At 62.0% G+C, this 19,197-nt stretch overlaps 1 protein-coding gene across 6 annotated transcripts in view; it reads left to right on the top strand.

The window, feature by feature from the left end:
• Positions 1–18,897, top strand: part of MEGF6 (multiple EGF like domains 6) — a 104,107-nt gene extending 85,210 nt beyond the window's left edge. For 2 of the 6 annotated variants that reach the window (XM_068985837.1, XM_068985839.1), the window contains 23 exons: positions 1,383–1,511; positions 2,200–2,334; positions 2,996–3,130; positions 5,878–6,003; positions 6,532–6,663; positions 6,757–6,885; positions 6,978–7,109; positions 7,633–7,761; positions 7,855–7,983; positions 8,158–8,286; positions 8,680–8,808; positions 9,053–9,181; positions 9,641–9,769; positions 9,921–10,052; positions 10,157–10,285; positions 10,849–10,977; positions 12,027–12,155; positions 12,396–12,524; positions 12,751–12,879; positions 12,965–13,093; positions 13,706–13,834; positions 15,305–15,352; positions 15,631–18,897. In XM_068985837.1, the coding sequence (XP_068841938.1) occupies positions 1,383–1,511; positions 2,200–2,334; positions 2,996–3,130; positions 5,878–6,003; positions 6,532–6,663; positions 6,757–6,885; positions 6,978–7,109; positions 7,633–7,761; positions 7,855–7,983; positions 8,158–8,286; positions 8,680–8,808; positions 9,053–9,181; positions 9,641–9,769; positions 9,921–10,052; positions 10,157–10,285; positions 10,849–10,977; positions 12,027–12,155; positions 12,396–12,524; positions 12,751–12,879; positions 12,965–13,093; positions 13,706–13,834; positions 15,305–15,352; positions 15,631–15,755 (2,900 nt within the window). In that variant the 3' untranslated portion in view covers positions 15,756–18,897. Of the gene's footprint in view, positions 1–1,382; positions 1,512–2,199; positions 2,335–2,995; positions 3,131–5,877; positions 6,004–6,531; positions 6,664–6,756; positions 6,886–6,977; positions 7,110–7,632; positions 7,762–7,854; positions 7,984–8,157; positions 8,287–8,679; positions 8,809–9,052; positions 9,182–9,393; positions 9,523–9,640; positions 9,770–9,920; positions 10,053–10,156; positions 10,286–10,848; positions 10,978–12,026; positions 12,156–12,395; positions 12,525–12,750; positions 12,880–12,964; positions 13,094–13,705; positions 13,835–15,304; positions 15,353–15,630 lie in introns of all 6 variants that reach the window. The other 4 variants (XM_068985838.1, XM_068985841.1, XM_068985840.1 and 1 more) reach the window with 4 other exon arrangements.
• The last annotated feature ends 300 nt before the right edge of the window (positions 18,898–19,197 follow it).

Consider the following 19,197-nt stretch of genomic DNA (forward strand, 5'->3'; position numbering starts at 1 on the left):
GCCGTCCAACCATCTCATCCTCTGCACCCTTTCTCCTCCTGCTCTCAGTCTTTCCCATCATGAGAATCTTTTCCAAGGAGTTGGCTCCTCGCTTCAGGTGGCCAAAGTATTGGAGCTTTAACTTCAGCATCAATGCTTCCAGTGAATATTCAGGGTTGATTTCCCTTAGGATTGACTGGTTTGATCTCCTTGCTGTCCAAGGGATTCTCAAGAGTCGTCTCCAACTCCACAGTTTGAAAGCATCAATTCTTTGGTGTTCAGCCTTCTTTATGGTCCAAATCTCACATCCATACATGACTACTGGAAAAACCATAGTTTGACTCTACGGACCTTTGTCAGCAAAGTGATGTCTCTGCTTTTTAATAATGTGCGTCTAGGTTGGTCATACCTTTCCTTCCAAGGAGCAAGCGTCTTTTAAATTCTTGTGTATGTGATGGGTCCTCAATGGACCCATGGGACTCCTGGCAGATAAAGGGCCTGCATCTCAGTACTTCCTTGGTGACATGGTGTGGCTTCCCAGAAACGAGGTCTCAGTTGGGGTCCTGTGGGTAAAGTGCACCCGTGCAGGTGAGCTGGAGAAGGTCCGTCCCAGCTCGCAGGGGTCCCTCTATGAGTTTCCTAGACTCCAGGTGCCCCAGGCTCGTGACTGTCCCTCTAGCCTCTGCCTCCGTCTCCCCGGGCCTCCTCTTTTTGAGTCTAGCCTCCCTCTCCTTTCCCTTCTAAGGACACTTGTTGGGTTAGGCTTGCTGGGATAGTCCAAGAGGGTCCCACCAGGAGATCTTGGTGGTCAGGATGTGGACGTTCCTGGGGTTCACCATGCAGGTCCCTGAAGCCCCTCAGTAGGCGGGTCAGGGGCAGAGCTGAGTCAGAGCAAAGCACTCGGGGAGGAGGGCCACAACCCCGCCCTGGCCCTGGGCCCCTTGAACTTGGGCCTGTGTTCTTCCTTCTGTGAGTTCCAGAGGCCAGGCTCAATGACCACTGAGGGACAGGCATCAGGATGCTGTCAGTGCCGGTCAGATGGAGAGAGTGGGCTCTCGGAGTCACTCCTGCATGTGATGAAGGTGTGATGGCCTCCGGTCTGGCCACCGTCTGGGGCCACAGACCCTGGGAGCACAGGCCTGCAGGGGCAGACGGCCACATTCATGGGGCTCACTTCATCCTGCCCTGCCCCCGGATGCCCTCACCAGCCCCCAGGGACCCTCTCTGTCTGGGGCACAGGGTCCTTGGGCTGCTGGTGGCCCTGAAGCCCTATGGCTGTACCCTCCAGGGTGGCCCAGGCCTCTCCAGGCTCCTGTATTGGGTGCTAATGCCCCCTCTCGGAGCATCTCCTTGGGTGGGAGGCCGTGTCTGGGTGGGCAGTCAAGAGGCCCCCCTTCCCCCAGGCTGCCCCAAAGGCTTCTATGGCAAGCACTGCCGTAAGAAGTGCCACTGTGCCAGCCGGGGCCGCTGCCACCGCCTCTACGGGGCCTGCCTCTGTGACCCGGGGCTCTACGGCCGCTTCTGCCACCTGGGTGAGTCCCACTGACCCCTGGGCGCTTGGATCTGGGGTGGGGCGGGGCCATAGAGTGGGCTGGGTTCTTCCTGCCTGGGTCCAGCTTGTGTTCAACCATCAGTCTTCATAGATAAGGACATGGGGGCTCAACGAGTTCCCCGGCTGGGGTGAGGGGCCTGCAGACTCAAAGTCCTTTGGACTGTGCTGGCTGCCAGAGCATCTGGGTGGGCGGCCCTCGCCCCAGTCAGGCTGGTGGGTGGCCTGCAGGCCTGGGCAGGGGCAGGCCCCCCACCACCTCGGAAGCTCCAGGTCACAGAGCTTGTCTTGGCTTTTGGAATTTCCTGGGAGCAAGTCCTGAGCCCCCAGTGGGGTCGCGCCCCACTTCCCTGGGTCCACAGACGCCCAGGATGGTGCAGGGAGAGGCGGTGGGCTGCTGGAGAAAAGCCAGAAGGCCTCACCTTCTGGAGTGAGGCCTTGTAGGAGGATTGTTCAGAGGGAGGCAGTGAGGGTCCCAGGCGTTCCCTGGCCAGGAAGTGCCTCTCTGTGAGCATTTCTCATCTGCAAAGTGGGCAGTGTGCCTGGTGCTCTGGGCACCAGCGACTCTGTGTGGGGTCCCAGATACGACTGGGTGGACGGGGCTGGAGATCTGGGCTGGGGCGGGTGCTGGCAGTGGGCAGGCCCCCCTCACAGTGCATTCTGGGGTGTAGCCTGCCCGCCGTGGGCCTTTGGGCCAGGCTGCTCAGAGGAGTGCAAGTGTGAGCAGCAGAATACACGTGCGTGCGATAAGAGGGATGGCAGCTGTGCCTGCAAGGCGGGCTTTGGGGGCAAGTGGTGCCAGGACGGTGAGTACAAGGCCAGGGGGAGGAGGGCCTCAGGTGGGGGGACAGGACCTAGGGGAGAGGGACAGGCTGCAGGGGAGGGGGCAGAGGCCCCAGGGGAAGGGGACAGGCTCCAGGGGAAGGGGACAGCCCCCAGGGGAGATGGACAGGCCCCAGGGGAGAGGGACAGGCTCCAGGGGAGAGGGACAGGCCCTAGGGGAGAAGGACAGGCCCCAGGGGAGAAGGACAGGCCCCAGGGGAGAGGGACAGGCCCCAGGGGAGGGGGCAGAGGCCCCAGGGGAAGGGGACAGGCTCCAGGGGAGATGGACAGGCCCTAGGGGAGAAGGACAGGCCCCCAGGGGAGAGGGACAGGCCCCAAGGGAGGGGGACTGGCCCCAGGGGAGATGGACAGGCCCCAGGGGAGAGGGACAGGCCCCAGGGGAGAAGGACAGGCCCCCAGGGGAGAGGGACAGGCCCCAAGGGAGGGGGACTGGCCCCAGGGGAGATGGACAGGCCACAGGGGAGATGGACAGGCCCCAGGGGAGAAGGACAGGCCCCCAGGGGAGAGGGACAGGCCCCAAGGGAGGGGGACTGGCCCTAGGGCAGAGGGACAGGCCCCAGGGGAGGGGGACAGGCCCCAGGGCCTTTGGAACCTTGCAGACGCCTCTCCCCTCTCCCCCTGCAGAGTGCCAGCCGGGCTTCTTTGGGCCAGGGTGCCGGCAGGCGTGCACCTGCCCCCTGGGCGTGGCCTGCGACCCTGTCAGCGGCGAGTGTGGGAAGCAGTGTCCCGCTGGCTACCACGGGGAGGACTGCAGCCAAGGTGAGTGGCCCCAGTGCCCAGGTAGGGTGCAGGCTATCTGGCCGTGCAGGGCGCCAGGCGCCAGAAGTGCTGGAGCTGGGCACCGGGTCAGCTGTAAAGCCTGGCTCTGGCACCTTGACTGCTGTGTCCCGACCCTGGTCATGCAGTGGTGACTCAGCCACAGGTCTGCCTGTCCCTGTGCACCCAAGAGGGCGGGAGCTCATGTGTGTGTGTGTCTGCACGCATGTACACTGTGTGTATGTATGTGCGTGTGAGTGTACAGGGTGGCTGGAAGGGTTGGTACCGCTCCCAGATCATCCCATCCCTTGCTCATTCACTCCTTCCATCACGGGACAGACTGAGCGCGCTGTGTGCTGGAAGCCGGCCGGGGGCTCCTCCCTGGTGGGTCTGAGCAGGCAGGACAGAGGCAGTTGCTCCCAGGGGTGGTGTCTCGAGAGGCCTGGGCTGGAGGTGCCAGCGTGGGGCATGAGTGATGACTGTTGGCCCTCCGCGTGGATGCTGAGGCTGGGATAGTGTGAATAGGTGCCAAGCAGGGAGAGGCTGAAGGCAGGAGGTCCTCATTTATATGGGGGAGCCCTTGCTGTGAGCATCAGCACTGCTGTGGCTGCCAACGGAGTGTGGGCAGGTTGGAACCTCCCTCAGCACAGGGCACACTGTCCTCACCCCTCAGCCAGGGCAGGTGGGAGTGGAGAGGGGGCCTGCAGTGTGACCGGTGTGACTCCCACTGGAGGCAGCGGTCTGAGTCCCCCTCAGGGACAAGGAGGGCCTGGGGGCCACTGCCCACCCCAAGCCGAGGAGTCAGTCCCTCTACACCCAGGCCCGGACCCTCCCTCTCAGTGGTGGTCCTGGAGACCCCTGGGATGATCTGGGCTCTCAGATTCCCTTGGTGCACAAGGGCTGTGTGTAGGGCTTAGAACCCAGCTTGGAAACCAAGTACCCCACAAGCCCAACCTACACTCTGGTGGGGGGCTCTGTGGTCTCGAGGGCCTTCAAGAGCCAGGGGCGTCATCCCATCCGTGAACCAGCATGGGAGCTGGCGGACCTCGCCTACCTGGTGTGGACTCAGGCTCCTGACCCCCCTGACTTCTGTCTGCGCCCTCGCCTTCCTCCACCCCCGCCGGCGGCCGCTGTCCAGCAGTGCCCTCCCAGGCGGCCTGAGTGCTGAGACTCGAAGGGCCTTCACCCCCATCCTTCCCTCTGGTCTTCTTTGTCTTTCTTTCCCTTTTTTCTTCAAAAGTATCCAGGGCCCGAGGGATGGGTGGCGGGACATGACACACATCTTTATGGCAGTGATGGGCTCCCCGCTGCTGTCAAGTCTGGAAGGCATCAGTGCCCCAAACACGTCTGCCTGTCAGTGGAGCGGGGACCCCCCCAGATGGCGGTCAGCTCCATGTGCCCTGCTGGGCCTCCCTGCCCCAGCCCATGCTGCCTGGGTGCCTGCATGTGCGCCCAGCATGTGTGCCACCTGTGGTCCTGTGGGCGAGCGGGTGCCCATAGGTGTGGGCCCTCAGGGCAAGGGTTCAAGGGGCGTGTCCTCTGTCCAGAGCCCAACCCGGGGCTGGAGAGACCCCAGGCCTGGGACCCCACGGCATTCCTGCTGACATCTCCCCCTACCCAGGCTGTGCGCGTCCTCAATTCTCAGTCCTGCTGAGTGTTGTGGTGGGAGAGAGGGGTTGTCTATTCTTTGGTGTGGAGCGTGGACCCCAGCCTGCCCACTCCAGGTGCCTGGCTGGCCTTCCAGGGCCCAGAACTTTCCTTAAAGCAGCATCGCAGCGGCCACATGGTGTTGGGGCCAGCAGGGCCTTCTCCTCATCTTGGTTACCGCCCTGGTCAAGCAGGTGTAGGGGGGACAGGGGCCCTGCCAGGCCATTGGAGCCACCACTGCAGCCCACATGGGTGGGGCAGGCTCCATGATCCCAGTGTTCTTTTCTGAAGCTCTGCTTTGGGCCCAGAGCTGCTGGCCCCTCCTCCCCAGGCTTTTCTCACTCCTGAACATGCGGTGACCACATGGGGACCCCATGGTAGACCACAGTGGGAGGAAGGCAAGCAGAGCGGGCCTGCCACTGCTCTCCAGGGTCCTGGCTCACCCTCCATAGGCCCTGCCATCTGCGGCCTCCAGGCCACCCCTCACCACTGCTCCTCTACGTGGGCCTTTCCCTGCCCCATGTCCCCATATCCTGTCCACTCCTGTGACTGCCTTCATCACCCTGGGGACCCGGGCTGTGTCCAGCAATCCTGTGGGGCAGGTGGGGGGGCAGGTGCTGGGGACAGGTGAGGGGGGCAGGTGCAGGGGGCAGGTGGGGGTGCAGATGAGGGGGGCAGATGCAGGGGGGAGGAGAGGAGGGCAGGTGCAGGGGGCAGGTGGGAGTGCAGGTGAGGGGGCCGGTGTGGGGGGCAGATAAGGGGGGACAGGTTCCAGGGGGGCAGGTGGGGGGGCAGTTGCTGGGGGCAGGTGAGGAGGGAAGGTGTGGGGGGCAGATGAGGGGGGACAGGTTCCAGGGAGGCAGGTAGGGGGGCAGGTGTGGGGGGCAGGTGAGAGTGTGGCAGGTGGGGGCCAGGTGAGGGGAGACAGGTGCAGGGGGATAGATGCCAGGGGGGCAGGTTCAGGGGGACAGGTGCAGAGGGCAGGTTCAGGGGGACAGGTTCTGGGGAGGCATGTGGGGGTGCAGGTGCGGGGTGGGGTGCAGGTCAGGGGAGGAGGGCCACTCTGCGTGGGGGCCCTGAGGCTCTCCGCTCCCCACCCCTAGAGTGCCCGGCGGAGACGTTTGGCCAGAACTGCTCAGGCTCCTGCTCCTGTGGGGGCGCCCCCTGCGACCGGGTCACAGGGCAGTGTCTGTGCCCGCCGGGGAGGACCGGGGATGACTGTGGGGCAGGTGAGTGGCAGCTGTGGCCCGGGGTCACCTCAGCTCCCTGTGGTGCACAATGCCCGGCCGCGTTTGCAGACCCCAACCCTGGAGCCCTGCAGACCCCAGGCCCGTCCACAGCAGCTACGAGAGCTCATACCACCAGGCTTGGGTCTGGATGTGGGTGTCTGTGGCTGCCCCGTGGCTGAGCCTGCAGAGGGGACACTGGGAACTGTCAGCCACGGGGACAGCTTGGCCAGTGGCCCCCCACCCTCCCCAGCCTGTGGTGGGGCCTCTAGGCTCCTGTTCACTGCATGTGGGTCTCCCGGTTCTTCTGGGGCCCGCTTTTGCTTCTTGAGCGTCCTGGGGCGGGGGGTCTCCCCCTAGCGTGAATGCCCTGAAGTCTACAGCCTGTGAGTGGACTAGGGGCTCCCATGACCTGCCCCCTCCCTCCTCTGGGATGGCTCAGTTGGGAAGAGAAATCCCTGCTCCCCAGTGGGCCCAGCGAGGCCTGGGCAGACTGACTACCTGTGTGTGTGTGTGGTGGGGGGGTGCTAGATTGTCCCGAGGGCCGCTGGGGGCTTGGCTGCCAGGAGATCTGCCCGCCGTGTGAACACGGTGCCGCCTGTGTGCCGGAGACTGGAGCCTGCCTGTGCCGCCCCGGCTTCACGGGCAGCCGCTGCCAGGATGGTGAGTGCCCGCTGCCCCCACCTCAGCCCTGCCCGCAATCCCAGCTGACCCCATGTCCAGCCCCAGCTATGCTCAGCCTGTCTCTGCCCTCAGCCTGCCCTGCTGGCTGGTTTGGACCTGGTTGCCAGACGCGGTGCTCCTGTGCCAACGATGGGCTCTGCCACCCAGTGACCGGCCGGTGCAGCTGTGCCCCTGGGTGGACCGGCCTCAGCTGCCAGAGAGGTAGGCGGCCTGGTGTCCAGGCATCCCTCCCCACCCCTGATCCGACTGTGGTCACCTGCGCAGGGTGACCAGCCTTTGTTGCTCTGTTGCAGCCTGTGACAGCGGCCGCTGGGGACCCGACTGCAGCTACGCCTGCAACTGCAGTGCAGGCCATGGGGGCTGCGACGCCGTCAGCGGCCTGTGTGTGTGTGAAGCCGGTCATGTGGGCCCGCGGTGTGAGGAGCGTGAGTCCCGGCCTGGCCCGCACACGCATGTGCACATGCATGCTCATGTGCTCACACACACGCAGGCTCACGTGCACACATACACACACACACGTATAAGTGTCAGGGGGACCCAGCCCTGCTCCCTGTCCCCGGACAAGCAGGGGTCTCCTCGTCTAAGCCCACCCCCAACCTCCCCCATCTGGCTCCCCTGCCACCTGCCACCCTCCTACCTGCCTGGGCTCAAGAGAAGGCCCACGTGGAGCAAAGGCAGCGAGAGATGGGGGTCAGTGGCACCCCAGGGGGCGCCTGCCACCTGAGAGAGGGGAGGAAAGTGTCTGCTAAGGACCAAGGGCCCTGCCCTTCAGTGTCGACCCCCACCCTGGCTGGGCCGGTGGATCTGGGTGAGCTGGGGGCTTGGCTCCTAGCTGGGAGGGATGCAGAGGCCTTGGGTAAGGGAGGGGCTTCCCCTGCCCCACGGCCCAGGCCCTGGGCAGGACTGGGGCAGGCTACTGTATGCCCAGCTGAGAGTCTGGTGTCTCAGGGTGTCCCCAGGGCTACTTCGGGCCGGGCTGTGGGCGGCGGTGCCAGTGTGAGCACGGGGCGGCCTGTGACCATGTCAGCGGGGCCTGCACCTGCCCTGCCGGCTGGAGGGGCACCTTCTGTGAGCGAGGTGAGTCAGGGCGTGGGCGAGAGGAGTGTGGGAGGGTGGCGTGCAGGCGGGTCTCGTGACCCCGGCAGTCTCCCATCACCACCCCGCCCGCAGCCTGCCCAGCCGGCTTCTTTGGAATGGACTGTGGCCGTGCCTGTGACTGCAGTGCCGGAGTCCCCTGTGATCCCGTGAGCGGCTCCTGCCTCTGTCCTGCCGGCCGCCAGGGCCCCCGCTGTGCCCAGAGTGCGTGAGGCCCCCGTCAGCCTTGGGTGCCGCCCATTAGGGTTAGGGTCTGTCCTTGTGTGTGGCCACCCAGGTCAGAAGGAGGGGCGCTAGACCTCAGCAGCCTGGGACCATCTGCTGCAGCCCCTCCTGGGGTCCATCACCCCCAGCCCCTGACCCCCTTCTCTCCTGCAGCCTGCCCAGCCCACATGTTTGGCCACAACTGCAGCCAGGCCTGCTCCTGCTTTAATGGGGCCTCCTGTGACCCTGTCCATGGGCAGTGCCGCTGTGGCCCTGGCTGGACAGGGCCCACCTGCCTGCAGGGTAAGCCCTGACCAGGAGTCTGGAGCCAGCTGTCATGCTTGTCCCTCCCTGGGCCGTGGAGGGTGACATGGGTGGGACTTGAGGGGGATCTAAACCTCTCTGGGCAGGGAGGACGGAAGTCCATCTCCCTGCTGTGGGGCACCCAGGGAGGGAGGGAGGCCTTAGGACTCCTAAGGGACCACACCCTTCAGCGCTGAGCCCCCAAAGACTGGGCCGGTGGGCCTGGGGAGCCCTGGGGCAGCTCGTCCTAGAGGCAGCCCCCATTCCTGCCCCTAAAGTTCGGTGTTGGGCTTTGGGACGAGCCTGCAGGTCCAGTGGGCTGGCCCTCCAAGGGTTCAGGCCTCCGGCCTGGCTGGCGGGGAAACCACAGGTTGCTGTTCTCTCTGGCCTCAGCCTGCCCAGAGGGCCTCTATGGTGAGGACTGTCAGCTCTCCTGCCTGTGCCGGAATGGGGGCACCTGTGACCCAGTCTCAGGTCACTGCACCTGCCCAGAGGGCTGGGCCGGCCTGGCCTGTGAGAAGGGTGAGTGTCGGGCTGGTGGAGGAGGGGCCCTGGGGGTCTCGGGGGACCCAAGGCCGCTGCCCTGGTCCCCTCCCTCTGACGGCTGCCTAGTGTTGAGGAGCAGGGCCCTGGGTGTGGCCTGTGGTGTCATCACCCCCAGGCACCTATCCTTCCCAAGGACCCAGCACCCGAGGCTCTGGGTGCAGGAAGCATGAGCAGGGCAGGTGTACTGGGCCCCCAGGCATCACCCGCCCCATCTCTGCAGAGTGCCTCCCGGGGGTCTTTGAAGCTGGCTGCCCGCAGAGCTGCGGGTGCCTGAACAGCGGCCTCTGTGATCCGCACACCGGCCACTGCCTCTGCCCAGCCGGCTGGACTGGGGACAAGTGCCAGAGCCGTGAGTGGGTGGCTTGGGGACCCATGGGGGAGGCCAGGAGGTCCCTGGGGCCCCTCTGGGGTGGCCTCCGTCATGCCAGAGTGTGGGGCCTCAGCAGTGTGGGCAGTGGGTAGGAGGGGGCAGGGCTGTGGCCTGAGCTCCCCGGGCCTTCAGTCTCTGTCCAGGGGAGCCGCCTGGAGCTGGACTAAGCCCGCCCGCCCCTTTCCCCACAGCCTGTCCCGAGGGCACCTTCGGGGCCCGCTGTGAGGAGCGCTGCACTTGCCGGTGGGGGGCCGCCTGCCACGCCGTCACCGGGGCCTGCCTCTGCCCCCCGGGGTGGAGGGGCTCGCGGTGTGAGAGCGGTGAGCCCTCAGCTCTGCTGGGGCCCAGGGTGGGGGCGGGTACTTCACACGGCGACCCCTCGGGCCCCCGCCCCCCACCCCAGGGCTCCCCACCACCTCCGCCCACGCCTCCCCGCAGCCTGCCCACCTGGCTGGTTTGGAGAGGCCTGTGCCCAGCGCTGCCAGTGCCCCCCGGGCGCCGCCTGCCACCATGTCACCGGGGAGTGTCACTGTCCCCTGGGCTTCACGGGGCCCAGCTGTGAGCAAGGTGGGTGCCGGATGTGGGCAGGCCTGGGGGCAGTTCAGGCCACATGCGCTCCTGGGCTGGGCCCCAGAGCTCTGCCCCCAAGAGGGGCCCGGGGTGAGGGAGGGTGCCTTCTCCGGGCCAGGCCAGGACTGACCCCTGCCGCCTCCCTCAGCCTGCCCACTTGGCACCTTTGGGGAGCGCTGTGGGCAGCAGTGCCACTGCCCGGGCAAGAACCAGGCCTGCCACCCCGCCTCGGGGGCCTGTGCGTGCTCCCCCGGCTACCACGGCGCCGGCTGCCAGCAACGTGAGTGCTGCCTGGTGGGCGGCTGGGCTGCTGGAGTGATGGAGGGGAAAGGGGAGGGGCTTTTCGAGCGCCCCGCCCCTGGCAGCTGGCCCCTCTCCCCGCAGGGTGCCCGCCAGGGCGGTTCGGGCCTGGCTGTGAGCTGCTGTGTGGGTGCCTCAACGGGGGCTCCTGTGACGCGGTCACCGGGGCCTGCCGCTGCCCCGCCGGATTCCTTGGGACTGACTGCCGCCTCGGTGAGTGGCTGGGGTGTCTTCTCCCTGCATCTCGACAGGCAGGGCCACGCCATCCGGCCTGTAGGGCAGACAGCCCCAGACCGTTCCACTCCTTGGGTTCCTCGCTGAGACCGGCTGCAGACCAGGCTAAGCTAGGGGATCGGTGTGGCCAAAACGTCTCCTCGGCCTGCTCTGCCTGGCCGTGTGCTGTGCCCCCGACCCGCGTTGTGTCCACCAGGACCCCTGCAGAAACCAACTGGCATCCTGCAGAGAGAAGGGCCTCTCCCTGAGTCACGTGGGAACTTTCCAACCGACCATCTGGGGCTGGGGCTGGTGAAGGTGGGTGGGGGCACTGTGAGTCACTCACTGTAGCGTGGGCCCGGCCCCCCGCAGAGCCTGCAGCTGAGGGAGCCACCAGGGTGGGCAGGGGGCTCAGCAGCAGGCGGCCCCGCCCTGTCTGGGAAGACAGGGCGGGAGTCTCCACAGCCAGCCTGCCGTGGCCCAGTCCCGTCCCATCCGGGTTGACAGAGCAGAGGCAGGGGGATCCAGCCAGGAGTGGCCACCCTCCCCTTTCCTCCTGGCAGCCTGTCCACATGGCCACTTTGGCCCTGGCTGTGCCCACGTGTGCAGGTGTGGGCGGGGGGCAGCCTGTGACCCTGTGACCGGCAGCTGCTCCTGCCCGCCTGGGAGGACCGGCGTCTACTGCGAGCATGGTGAGAACCTACTTGCTTGCTGCCTCGGGCACTTTGCATACATCACTAAATTAGCCATGGGGGAGCGCTGGTGACAGAATGAAGCCATGGGGTCACAGGAGAGCTGGGTCCCTTCTGCTAATCCCCAAGGCACCCTGAGGATATAAGTGAGGGCTTGCTCATGTTGACTGCAATGCCCACTCGGGTCATCCGATAGCACCCCATATCCTGCTTTGACCCATGACCCCAGGACTCAGGCCATCAGTTGACCTCTCCAGTTCCCTGTGGCCAGTGGGGGACAGATAACTTCTGTCCCAGAGCCAGCCCCCAAGCCCGAGCAGGAGGGTTCAGGCGACTGCTCCATCTTGAGGATGAAGCCAGCCTCTTGGCTGATGTCCTCCAGGAACGGGTCCTGCTGACCCTTCCTCCTGGGCCCAGCAGCTGGGAACCCACGGAGAGGGAGGCCCGGAGCACAGGTGATGGTGGGGCAACCAGAGTGGCCCCTGGGACCGTCGTGGGGTTTGTGGTCATGATGGTAAGCAGGTCCTCAGGCCGTGCCCACACTGCTTGGTCTGACCCCACACCCTGGTAGGTCTGAGCCCTCTGCCCCCTCTGGTCCTTTTCAAGGGGCTGGTCCCACTCCCCCAGGTCCTGAATCCTGACTCCATCCAGGCCACACCTCCAGGGGAGAACGGCAGCTAGGGGTCAGAGTCTGAAAGCACCACCTGGTGTGTGGGGCTGCCCAGCCTCCTCCGAACCTGGAGGGTGCCTCCTCCCCAGGAAGACTTCCCTGACCCCCTCCCGCCTGGTGGACAGGCACTCCCATGCCCTGGAGGGCCCTGGTCCCTTTCCTCCTGTGTTACTGTCAGCGCTGGCTCAGTTCTGGCCTCTGAGGAAGATGGATGAACTGGCAGGATGTGGTTGGTGCAGCTTCCTGGCACGTGTGCGCCTGGGGGTGCGGAGGGGGCAGGGAGGCAGTGTTTGTTGAATGACTGTTGGATCATGTGGGAGTGTCCTGGAGCGTGTCTGGCTCTGGACCAGAGCTCTGAGCAGGCCCGCTTCGTCCCTAGGCTGCCCCCAGAATCAGTTTGGTGTGAACTGTGAGCATGCGTGCTCCTGCAGGAATGGGGGCCTGTGTCACGCCACCAACGGCAGCTGTTCCTGTGGCCTGGGCTGGACGGGGCCACACTGCGAGCTGGGTGAGTCCAGGCCAGCCTGGGGGCGGCGGCGTGTGTGAGGTGGAGAGTCGCTGCCCGCAGGGGGTGAGGCCACGCCCGGTGTGGCAGGGGCTGGGTGCGGGAGGAGGCCCATAGCTTAGGGGCGATCATGGGGACGCACCCGGCTGCCGGAGGGCCGGATGGGGCTCCCAGGGTCACCTGGGTGAGGCTAGTGCCCCTGCTGTCCTGTGACAGCAGGCTGACCCCCCGGCCCCTCCCCAGCCTGCCCCGCTGGGCGCTATGGTGCTGCCTGCAGCCTCGAGTGCTCCTGCCACAACCACGGGACCTGTGAGCCCACGTCGGGGGCCTGTCGCTGCAGCCCCGGCTTCTATGGCCAGGCCTGCGAGCACCGTGAGTTGTAGGGTCAGACCACTGCACCCCTGGGCGTGCACTCCTCCGCTTTGCGCGTCACTCCTTGTGGTGGCCCGATGCGATGAGGCCTGACCCAGCTTCGGGGCAGAGGGCCACAAGGGCAGGCTCTGGGCCTGGGTGGGAGGAAGCGGGTGCCAGCCCCAAGCCCGTCCTTTGCTCTCTCTGGGCAAACTGAGTCAGGGGCTCAAACCCGGGTCTCCCTCAGCCTGTCCCCCCGGCTTCCATGGGGCTGGCTGCCAGCAGACGTGCCAGTGTCAGCATGGCGCCCCCTGCGACCCCGTCAGCGGCCGGTGCCTCTGTCCTGCTGGCCTCCATGGCCAGTTCTGCGAGTGGGGTGAGTGTCCGTGCCCCCACGCACTCCCACCCGGTCCCCTTGCCCTGGGCTTGGGACAGAGGATGCTGACTAGTGCCCCTTCCAGGGTGTGAGCCGGGCTCGTTCGGAGAGGGCTGTGGCCAGCAATGTGACTGCGAGCTTGGGGTGCCCTGTGACCCTGTCACCGGCCACTGTCTGTGCCCCCCTGGGCGCACAGGGACCACCTGTGACCTGGGTGAGTCAGGGGTACCGCTTGGTGGGGGCAGGGGTGTGGGTCTCTGTTGGTAGAATCGACTGTGTTTCTGGAGCCCACCTGTGTCACGTCCTGGCCTGGGCACTGCGTCCTCCTGCCCGGTCCCTCTGCTAGCGCAGCGACTCACAGAGAGCCCAGCACCAGGGTTCCTGCTCGGAGTTGTCGAGGCCCGTCCTGCCTTACAGCTTCCCCCTGAGTCCCTGGGGGGCCTCTCTCTGGGGTGTGGGGGCTTTGGGCCTGGGGAGGGGCCCCTGGTGAGGTGGGAAGGAAACCTCCCAGATGGGCCAGCTGGCCTGCGTGGGCTCTGTAGCTCCTCCTCAGGGCTCTTGGCCGTCTTGCCCCTAGGGAGCCTCCCTGACCGCCAGCTCCCCTTTGCCGGCCTGGGGGCTGGTGGGAATATGGGGAAGAGATTCTGGGCCAGTGTCCGGCGCCCAGCACTTTCCCATGTGAGGGCTCACACAGGACAAATCTAAGGCTTGAGGTCTTTGCTCCTGCATGCTCCCTGCGGGTATCCTGAGGCCTGCGGTCCCAGCCCCTGGTGGACCGGAGTGGCACTCAGGCCTGTCCCTCCCACCACTTCCACCCCACCCACAGGCTGCAGGAGGGGCTTCTTCGGGCCGGGCTGTGCTCTGCACTGCTCCTGTGGGGGTGGAGCTGACTGCGACCCTGTCAGCGGGCAGTGCCTCTGCGTGGACGGCTACACAGGGCCCACGTGCCGGCAGGGTGAGTCGGGCTCCTGGTTGGGGGTGGGGGCGAGAGGGGGACAGGGTGCTCGTGGGGTCAGGTGAGTGGCACGAATGTCACCATCTGAACGTGATGCCCATGGTGTCTGCCTGGCCTCTGCTGGACAAAGTGTGGACCTTCCAGCCCCTGGACCGTGGATGGGACTCAGCATACAGCCAACCCAGGAGCGGCAGGCGTGGGCTCAAACTGCAGAGGGTGGAGACCCCTTGGGCAGGGCTGGGTGAACCAGTGTGGGTGGGCGCTGACACAGCCCCCTGCCACCCCTTCCTCACCCTGTGTGTGTGAACCAGGGCATGACAGTGTACCTACCCAAGGGTGTGTGTGTGCAGTAGCACAGGTGTGTGCTCCAGTCTTCCCAGCTGGCGCTAGTGATGAAGAACCCATCTGCCAATGCAGGAGACATAAAAGAAGCGGGTTCAGTCCCTGGGTTTGGAAGATCCCCTGGAGGAGGGCATGGCAACACACTCCAGTATTCTTGCCTGGAGAATCCCATGGACAGAGGATCTTGGCGAGCTGAAGTCCATGGGGTTGCGAAGAGTCAGACACGATTTAGAGATTAGGCACGCAGCGCGTGCTCCAGTCTGCATGCTAGCACCTGTCTCCCAGCGTGTGTGTGTGTGTGTGTGCGCTTCTGTGCACGGCCACGGGCAGGGTCAGGGGTGGTGATGGCACCGTGGCCCCTCAGCCCCCGAAACACTGGGGGAGCCTGCTTTCTGCAGGCAGAGCTTGGAGTGCCCCTGCTCCTCTGGCCACCTCTGCCCCTCTGGTGTGCCCTGGTCACCTCGCCCAGGCCCAGCCTGTTCCTGGGAAGCATTGTGTTTACCAGGGGAGACCAGAGGCTGGCTTGGGGCCTGTGCCAGGCAGGCCTTGAGATAGGGTGATGGGGGAAGCCAGGCTGTGAGTGGAGATTCCAGGCTGGGATCCTTGACCTGGGGACCCCAGACATGGTCTTATATTGTGAGTGCATCTTGTTGAGCCTCCCCAAGGCAGCCCTGGTCCCTAGGCGCCTTTAGGGGAGGGACCCCACCTCCTGAAGAAGAGGGGGTTGAGTAGGTGGAGACTGAAACTTGTGGGGCTGGTGCTGGGACGAATGATGCTCACAGCGGCACCTGGTTGTCAGGTTTGGTACTGCACCAGAGGCATTCTAGGTGGCCGCGACGTTTACCCTGGGGTCGGGGTGGCGGTGGGGGGTGTCAGGAACTGGGGGTGCCCCTGCCTGAGCCCTGCTGGGAAGGAGAACAAGAAGGGCCTCACTGCCCCTGCCCTGGAGTGGACCCCACAGGGCCTGTAGTGAAGCCCCTCTTCATCCAGTCCTAAGTCCTGCCTCCCCACCCTGTACGTTGGTGGGGAGATGCTGTGCAGGGAGAGAGTGGGGGTCCCTGCAGCCTCACTGCCCCATGACTGCTGCCCACCTGAGGGAGGGGCACCAGCGTGTCTGTCTGCCTGCAGGTGGACCCTCCCAGCTCCCAGAGAGCCCATCTCCAGCCCTGGGCCCAGGTAGGTGGGCCGGGGGCATCCTTTTGTTGCCAGGAGGGTGGCACTTGCTGGCGTTACAGCCCCTTACCTGCAGACTAAGGCCAGAGGAGGGAGGGGGATCCAGCTCTTGCATGTAATCTGGGCCCCCAGGGTGGCGGGGGTTTTAAAACCTCAGAGATGAGTCAAGGCTGGAGCTGGAAGGACAGGAGGGGTGGCAGGAAGCCTGAGCCCAGGACTCAAAAGCCTTGGAGAGTTTCCGCCCACCCCAGGGCTGACCTACTTCTTTCCTGCCCCTGCAGTGGCCCTACAGCCAGCCTCCCACCAGACCTGGGCTCCGCAGCAGCCTAGGGAAGCACTAGCTCAGGGGCAGCCCCCGCTGAGGCTTGGCTCCCAGGGGCCACCGAGGGGACCTGGTGTCCACTGAGGAGGGACGTGCGGGGGCCAGGACTCCGGCCCCACCCTGGTCTCAGAGGCCTGTGGACAGTGGTGCAGCCTTCCGCTCTGCAAGGATCTTCTGACCAGGAGGATGGAGGCCCTGCCTGGCCCGCCCTGAGGATCATAGTGTGGAGGAAGCCGCACCTGCCATGCCCCCGGGGTGAGACTGCAGGCAGGTGTGGGGGCAGGTGCGGGCCTGGGGCCCTTCCCTGGAGCAAGTTCTTCTGGTGCTAGGCCTGGGACTGCTGCAGTTCAGTCTGTTTACCTGGAAACAGATGCTGGTGCTAGGCTGGGCCATATTTATGGAAGGTATTTATGGGCAGCCAGACCCTGGGCACTGAAGGGCTGCCTGCCTGCTGCCCGACCTGGGAGGCCTTGACTCAGGCCTCTGGGTGGGGCTTCGGTACCCTGTGAAACCCAGTAAGTTAAGAAAGGAGCAGCTACTTCCTTGAGGCCTGTGTGCTTGCTGCTTTGTACGGGCTCCGTGTGGTGGCCTCCTGGGACCACCGGCATGAGTGGCCTGACCAGAGAGGCCCATGAGGCCCCTGGGCCTCCCTGGGTGCCACGCAAGCAGTCAGGGTTTATCCTGGTCCCCGGTGCTCTTCAGGACATGGAGCCCAGATACCCTCCAAGTGCTGGCAACAGCCTGTATATGGGACGTGTGGCCCCCAGGGGAGGAGGGCAGGGTGCTGCTAAGGGCAGCTTGGGTGTCCGCCACTCCTCCCCTGCTCTGTCTTTAGGGTAGAGCCAGCGGAGATGGTTGGACCCAGATTGTCACGCTGGACGCTTAGGTCTGGGCTGGAGCCCCCTCTCCCCTCCAGCATGAACCCAGGTAGCTGATTGCTCCAGGCGCAAAGAATCTCATGGGGCAAAGCAGGGTGGGTTCTCGTAAACCCTGTCCCCTTAGACAGACAGCGAGTGGACAAGCAGTAGCAGATGAAACCAAGTTAATGGGCCACTGTTTTAAGACTTTGAGGTACATAAATAGAATCCATATCCCAGAAAGTGTCAGGGACAGTGCAGGGATAATGGGATGCAGGTCAAGAAGGACCATCGTCAGGACTGGGCGTGGAGCGTGTGGAGGCTGGAGTTGCTGGGGTGAGGGGTGGGGAGGGTGGCAGGAATCTAGCCAAATACCAGGTTTTCCAGCTCAGGACCCTCCCAGTAGGCATCAGGGAGGCAGAGAGAGAGAAGATACAAAGGAAAGGTTAGTGGAGAAGGATGAGGGAAGTGTTAGCACTTCTGAAGCCCTAGAAAAAGAAGGGAAAAACCATTGACACAAAACACCAAGCTCTCAGGTCCAAGTTGGATGATCTCAGATCAAAAGTGCTTATATTGGAAATAAAATTTAAAACATTTTAAAGCCATTGTCTAAGGAATTTAAAGAATACTAGTAACAAAGAGACATTCTAAAAATGCCCAGAAAAAGCGAACAGCAGACGTGACAGCAGACGCTCCAGTGAAAACGCTGAAGCGAGAAGGTGGTGATCTCAGTTTCAGAGTGTCGAAGAAAAGATGTTGAAACTTGAATTTCATGGCCTTCAATTGTGTGTCTTGCTAAACTGTCCTTGAGAAGAAAAGTGGACATTATTCCTGGGTGTCCACAGCCTCAGTGGGCACCATGTGAGAACCGCACTTGAAATTACATTCAGAGGAAGTTTTCCATTAAGAATGGAAAGCCTGAGATAATCGTTATGTTTCTTATATGACCTAGTGATTTGTTGTTTAGTCGCTAAATTGTGTCCGACTCTTTTTGCAACCGATCCCCGACCTAGAGTTTAAGAGAATGAAAACAGGAAGCCAGGCAAGGTGGAGCAGAGGAAGGGAGAGACACTGGTCTTGTTTACTCGCTAAGTTGTGTCTGATTCTTTGACCCCATGGATGACAGCATGTCATGCTTCCTTCCCTGTCCACTATTTCCAGGAGTTTGCTCAAATTCACGTCCATTGAGTTGGTGATGCTATCCAACCATCTCATCCTCTGCTACCCCCTTTTCCTTTTGTCTTCAGTCTTTCCCAGGATCAGGGTCTTTTCCAATGAGTTGTCTCTTTGCGCCTGGTAGCCAAAGTATTGGTGCTTCAGCTTCAGCGTCAGTCCTTCCCGTGAATATTTGGGGTTGATTTCCTTTAGGATTGACTAGTTTATCTTGCTGTCCAAGGGACTCTTAAGAATCTTCTCCAGCATTACAGCTTGAAAGTATCAATTCTTTGGTGCTCAGCCTTCTTATGGTCCAATTCTCACATCTATACATGACTACCAGAAAAACCATAGCTTTGACTAGATGGACCTTTGTCAGGAAAGTGATGCCTTTGCTTTTTAATATGCTGTCTAGGTTTGTCATAGCTTTTCTTCCAAGGAGCAAGTGTTTTTTAATTTCATGCCTGCAGTCACCATCCACAGTGATTTTGGAACCCAAGAAAATAAAATCTGCCATTGTTTTCATTTTTGCCCCATCTATTTGCCATGAAGTGTTGGGACCAGATGCCATGATACTAGTTTTCTGAATGTTGAGTTTTAAGCCAGCTTTTTCTCTGGTCAGAGGCAGCCAAACCCTCATGTAGACTGGACTTGATAAGGTACTGTGACCTCCACAGAAGTACTAATAGGAAGGAAATGTCATCTAAACTGGAGAAAATGCCATCTCTCTGGTGAAGGCAGGGAAGGCGGAAGAGTCGAGCAGAATAGGAAAGTAGGTGGAAGCCTAATTGAAATGGTTTCAGACGATCACAGGCCCCTAGACTGCATTAAACATTTGTCAACATTTTATTGATAAAACACGTACCTGAAAGGAGAGAAATAGAAACATCCAAAGTAAACCAAAAGCTGGACGATGAGTTTTGATATTTTAAAACGGTGTGTGCAAAGCATAGTACGTGACTGTATGTAAATATCTTCGTATGCATGCATGAAACATAGAGGCTCAGAGACTCATAAAGCAGTGGTGGGTTTAACAGATGGAAATAATTAAACTGGTGATTTTCAATGTGCTATTTATTAATACAAAAGCAAGACACAGCAATGATAACATTTTAATTATCTTTATACACATGCTATATATATGCCTATATTCACTTATTTATATATTTGTACATATACACATGTATATTTAGGTCTATAAACTTCATACTCAACCAACAGAAAATAATGGAACATTTAACAAAAATTTCTCCTTTGAACAGTAATAAAGAAGAAAATTTAACACGGTTGATAATATTTTTTTAAACATTAAGCAAGAAAAAAATACAGAGGGTGGGAAAGTTAACTATAGACACAGAGAGTCAGATATAAAAAGGAATATGATGAACAACTAGGTACCAATAACTTTGAAAACTTAAAAAAAAAAAAGGATACATTTCAGGAAAATATAAACTACCAGAAACAGTGTAAGTGGAAACAAAAAACTTGAATAAACCAGTAATTTAAGTAAACAC

Source organism: Capricornis sumatraensis, chromosome 14 (assembly GCF_032405125.1).
Source record: "Capricornis sumatraensis isolate serow.1 chromosome 14, serow.2, whole genome shotgun sequence".
Taxonomy (NCBI): domain Eukaryota; kingdom Metazoa; phylum Chordata; class Mammalia; order Artiodactyla; family Bovidae; genus Capricornis; species Capricornis sumatraensis.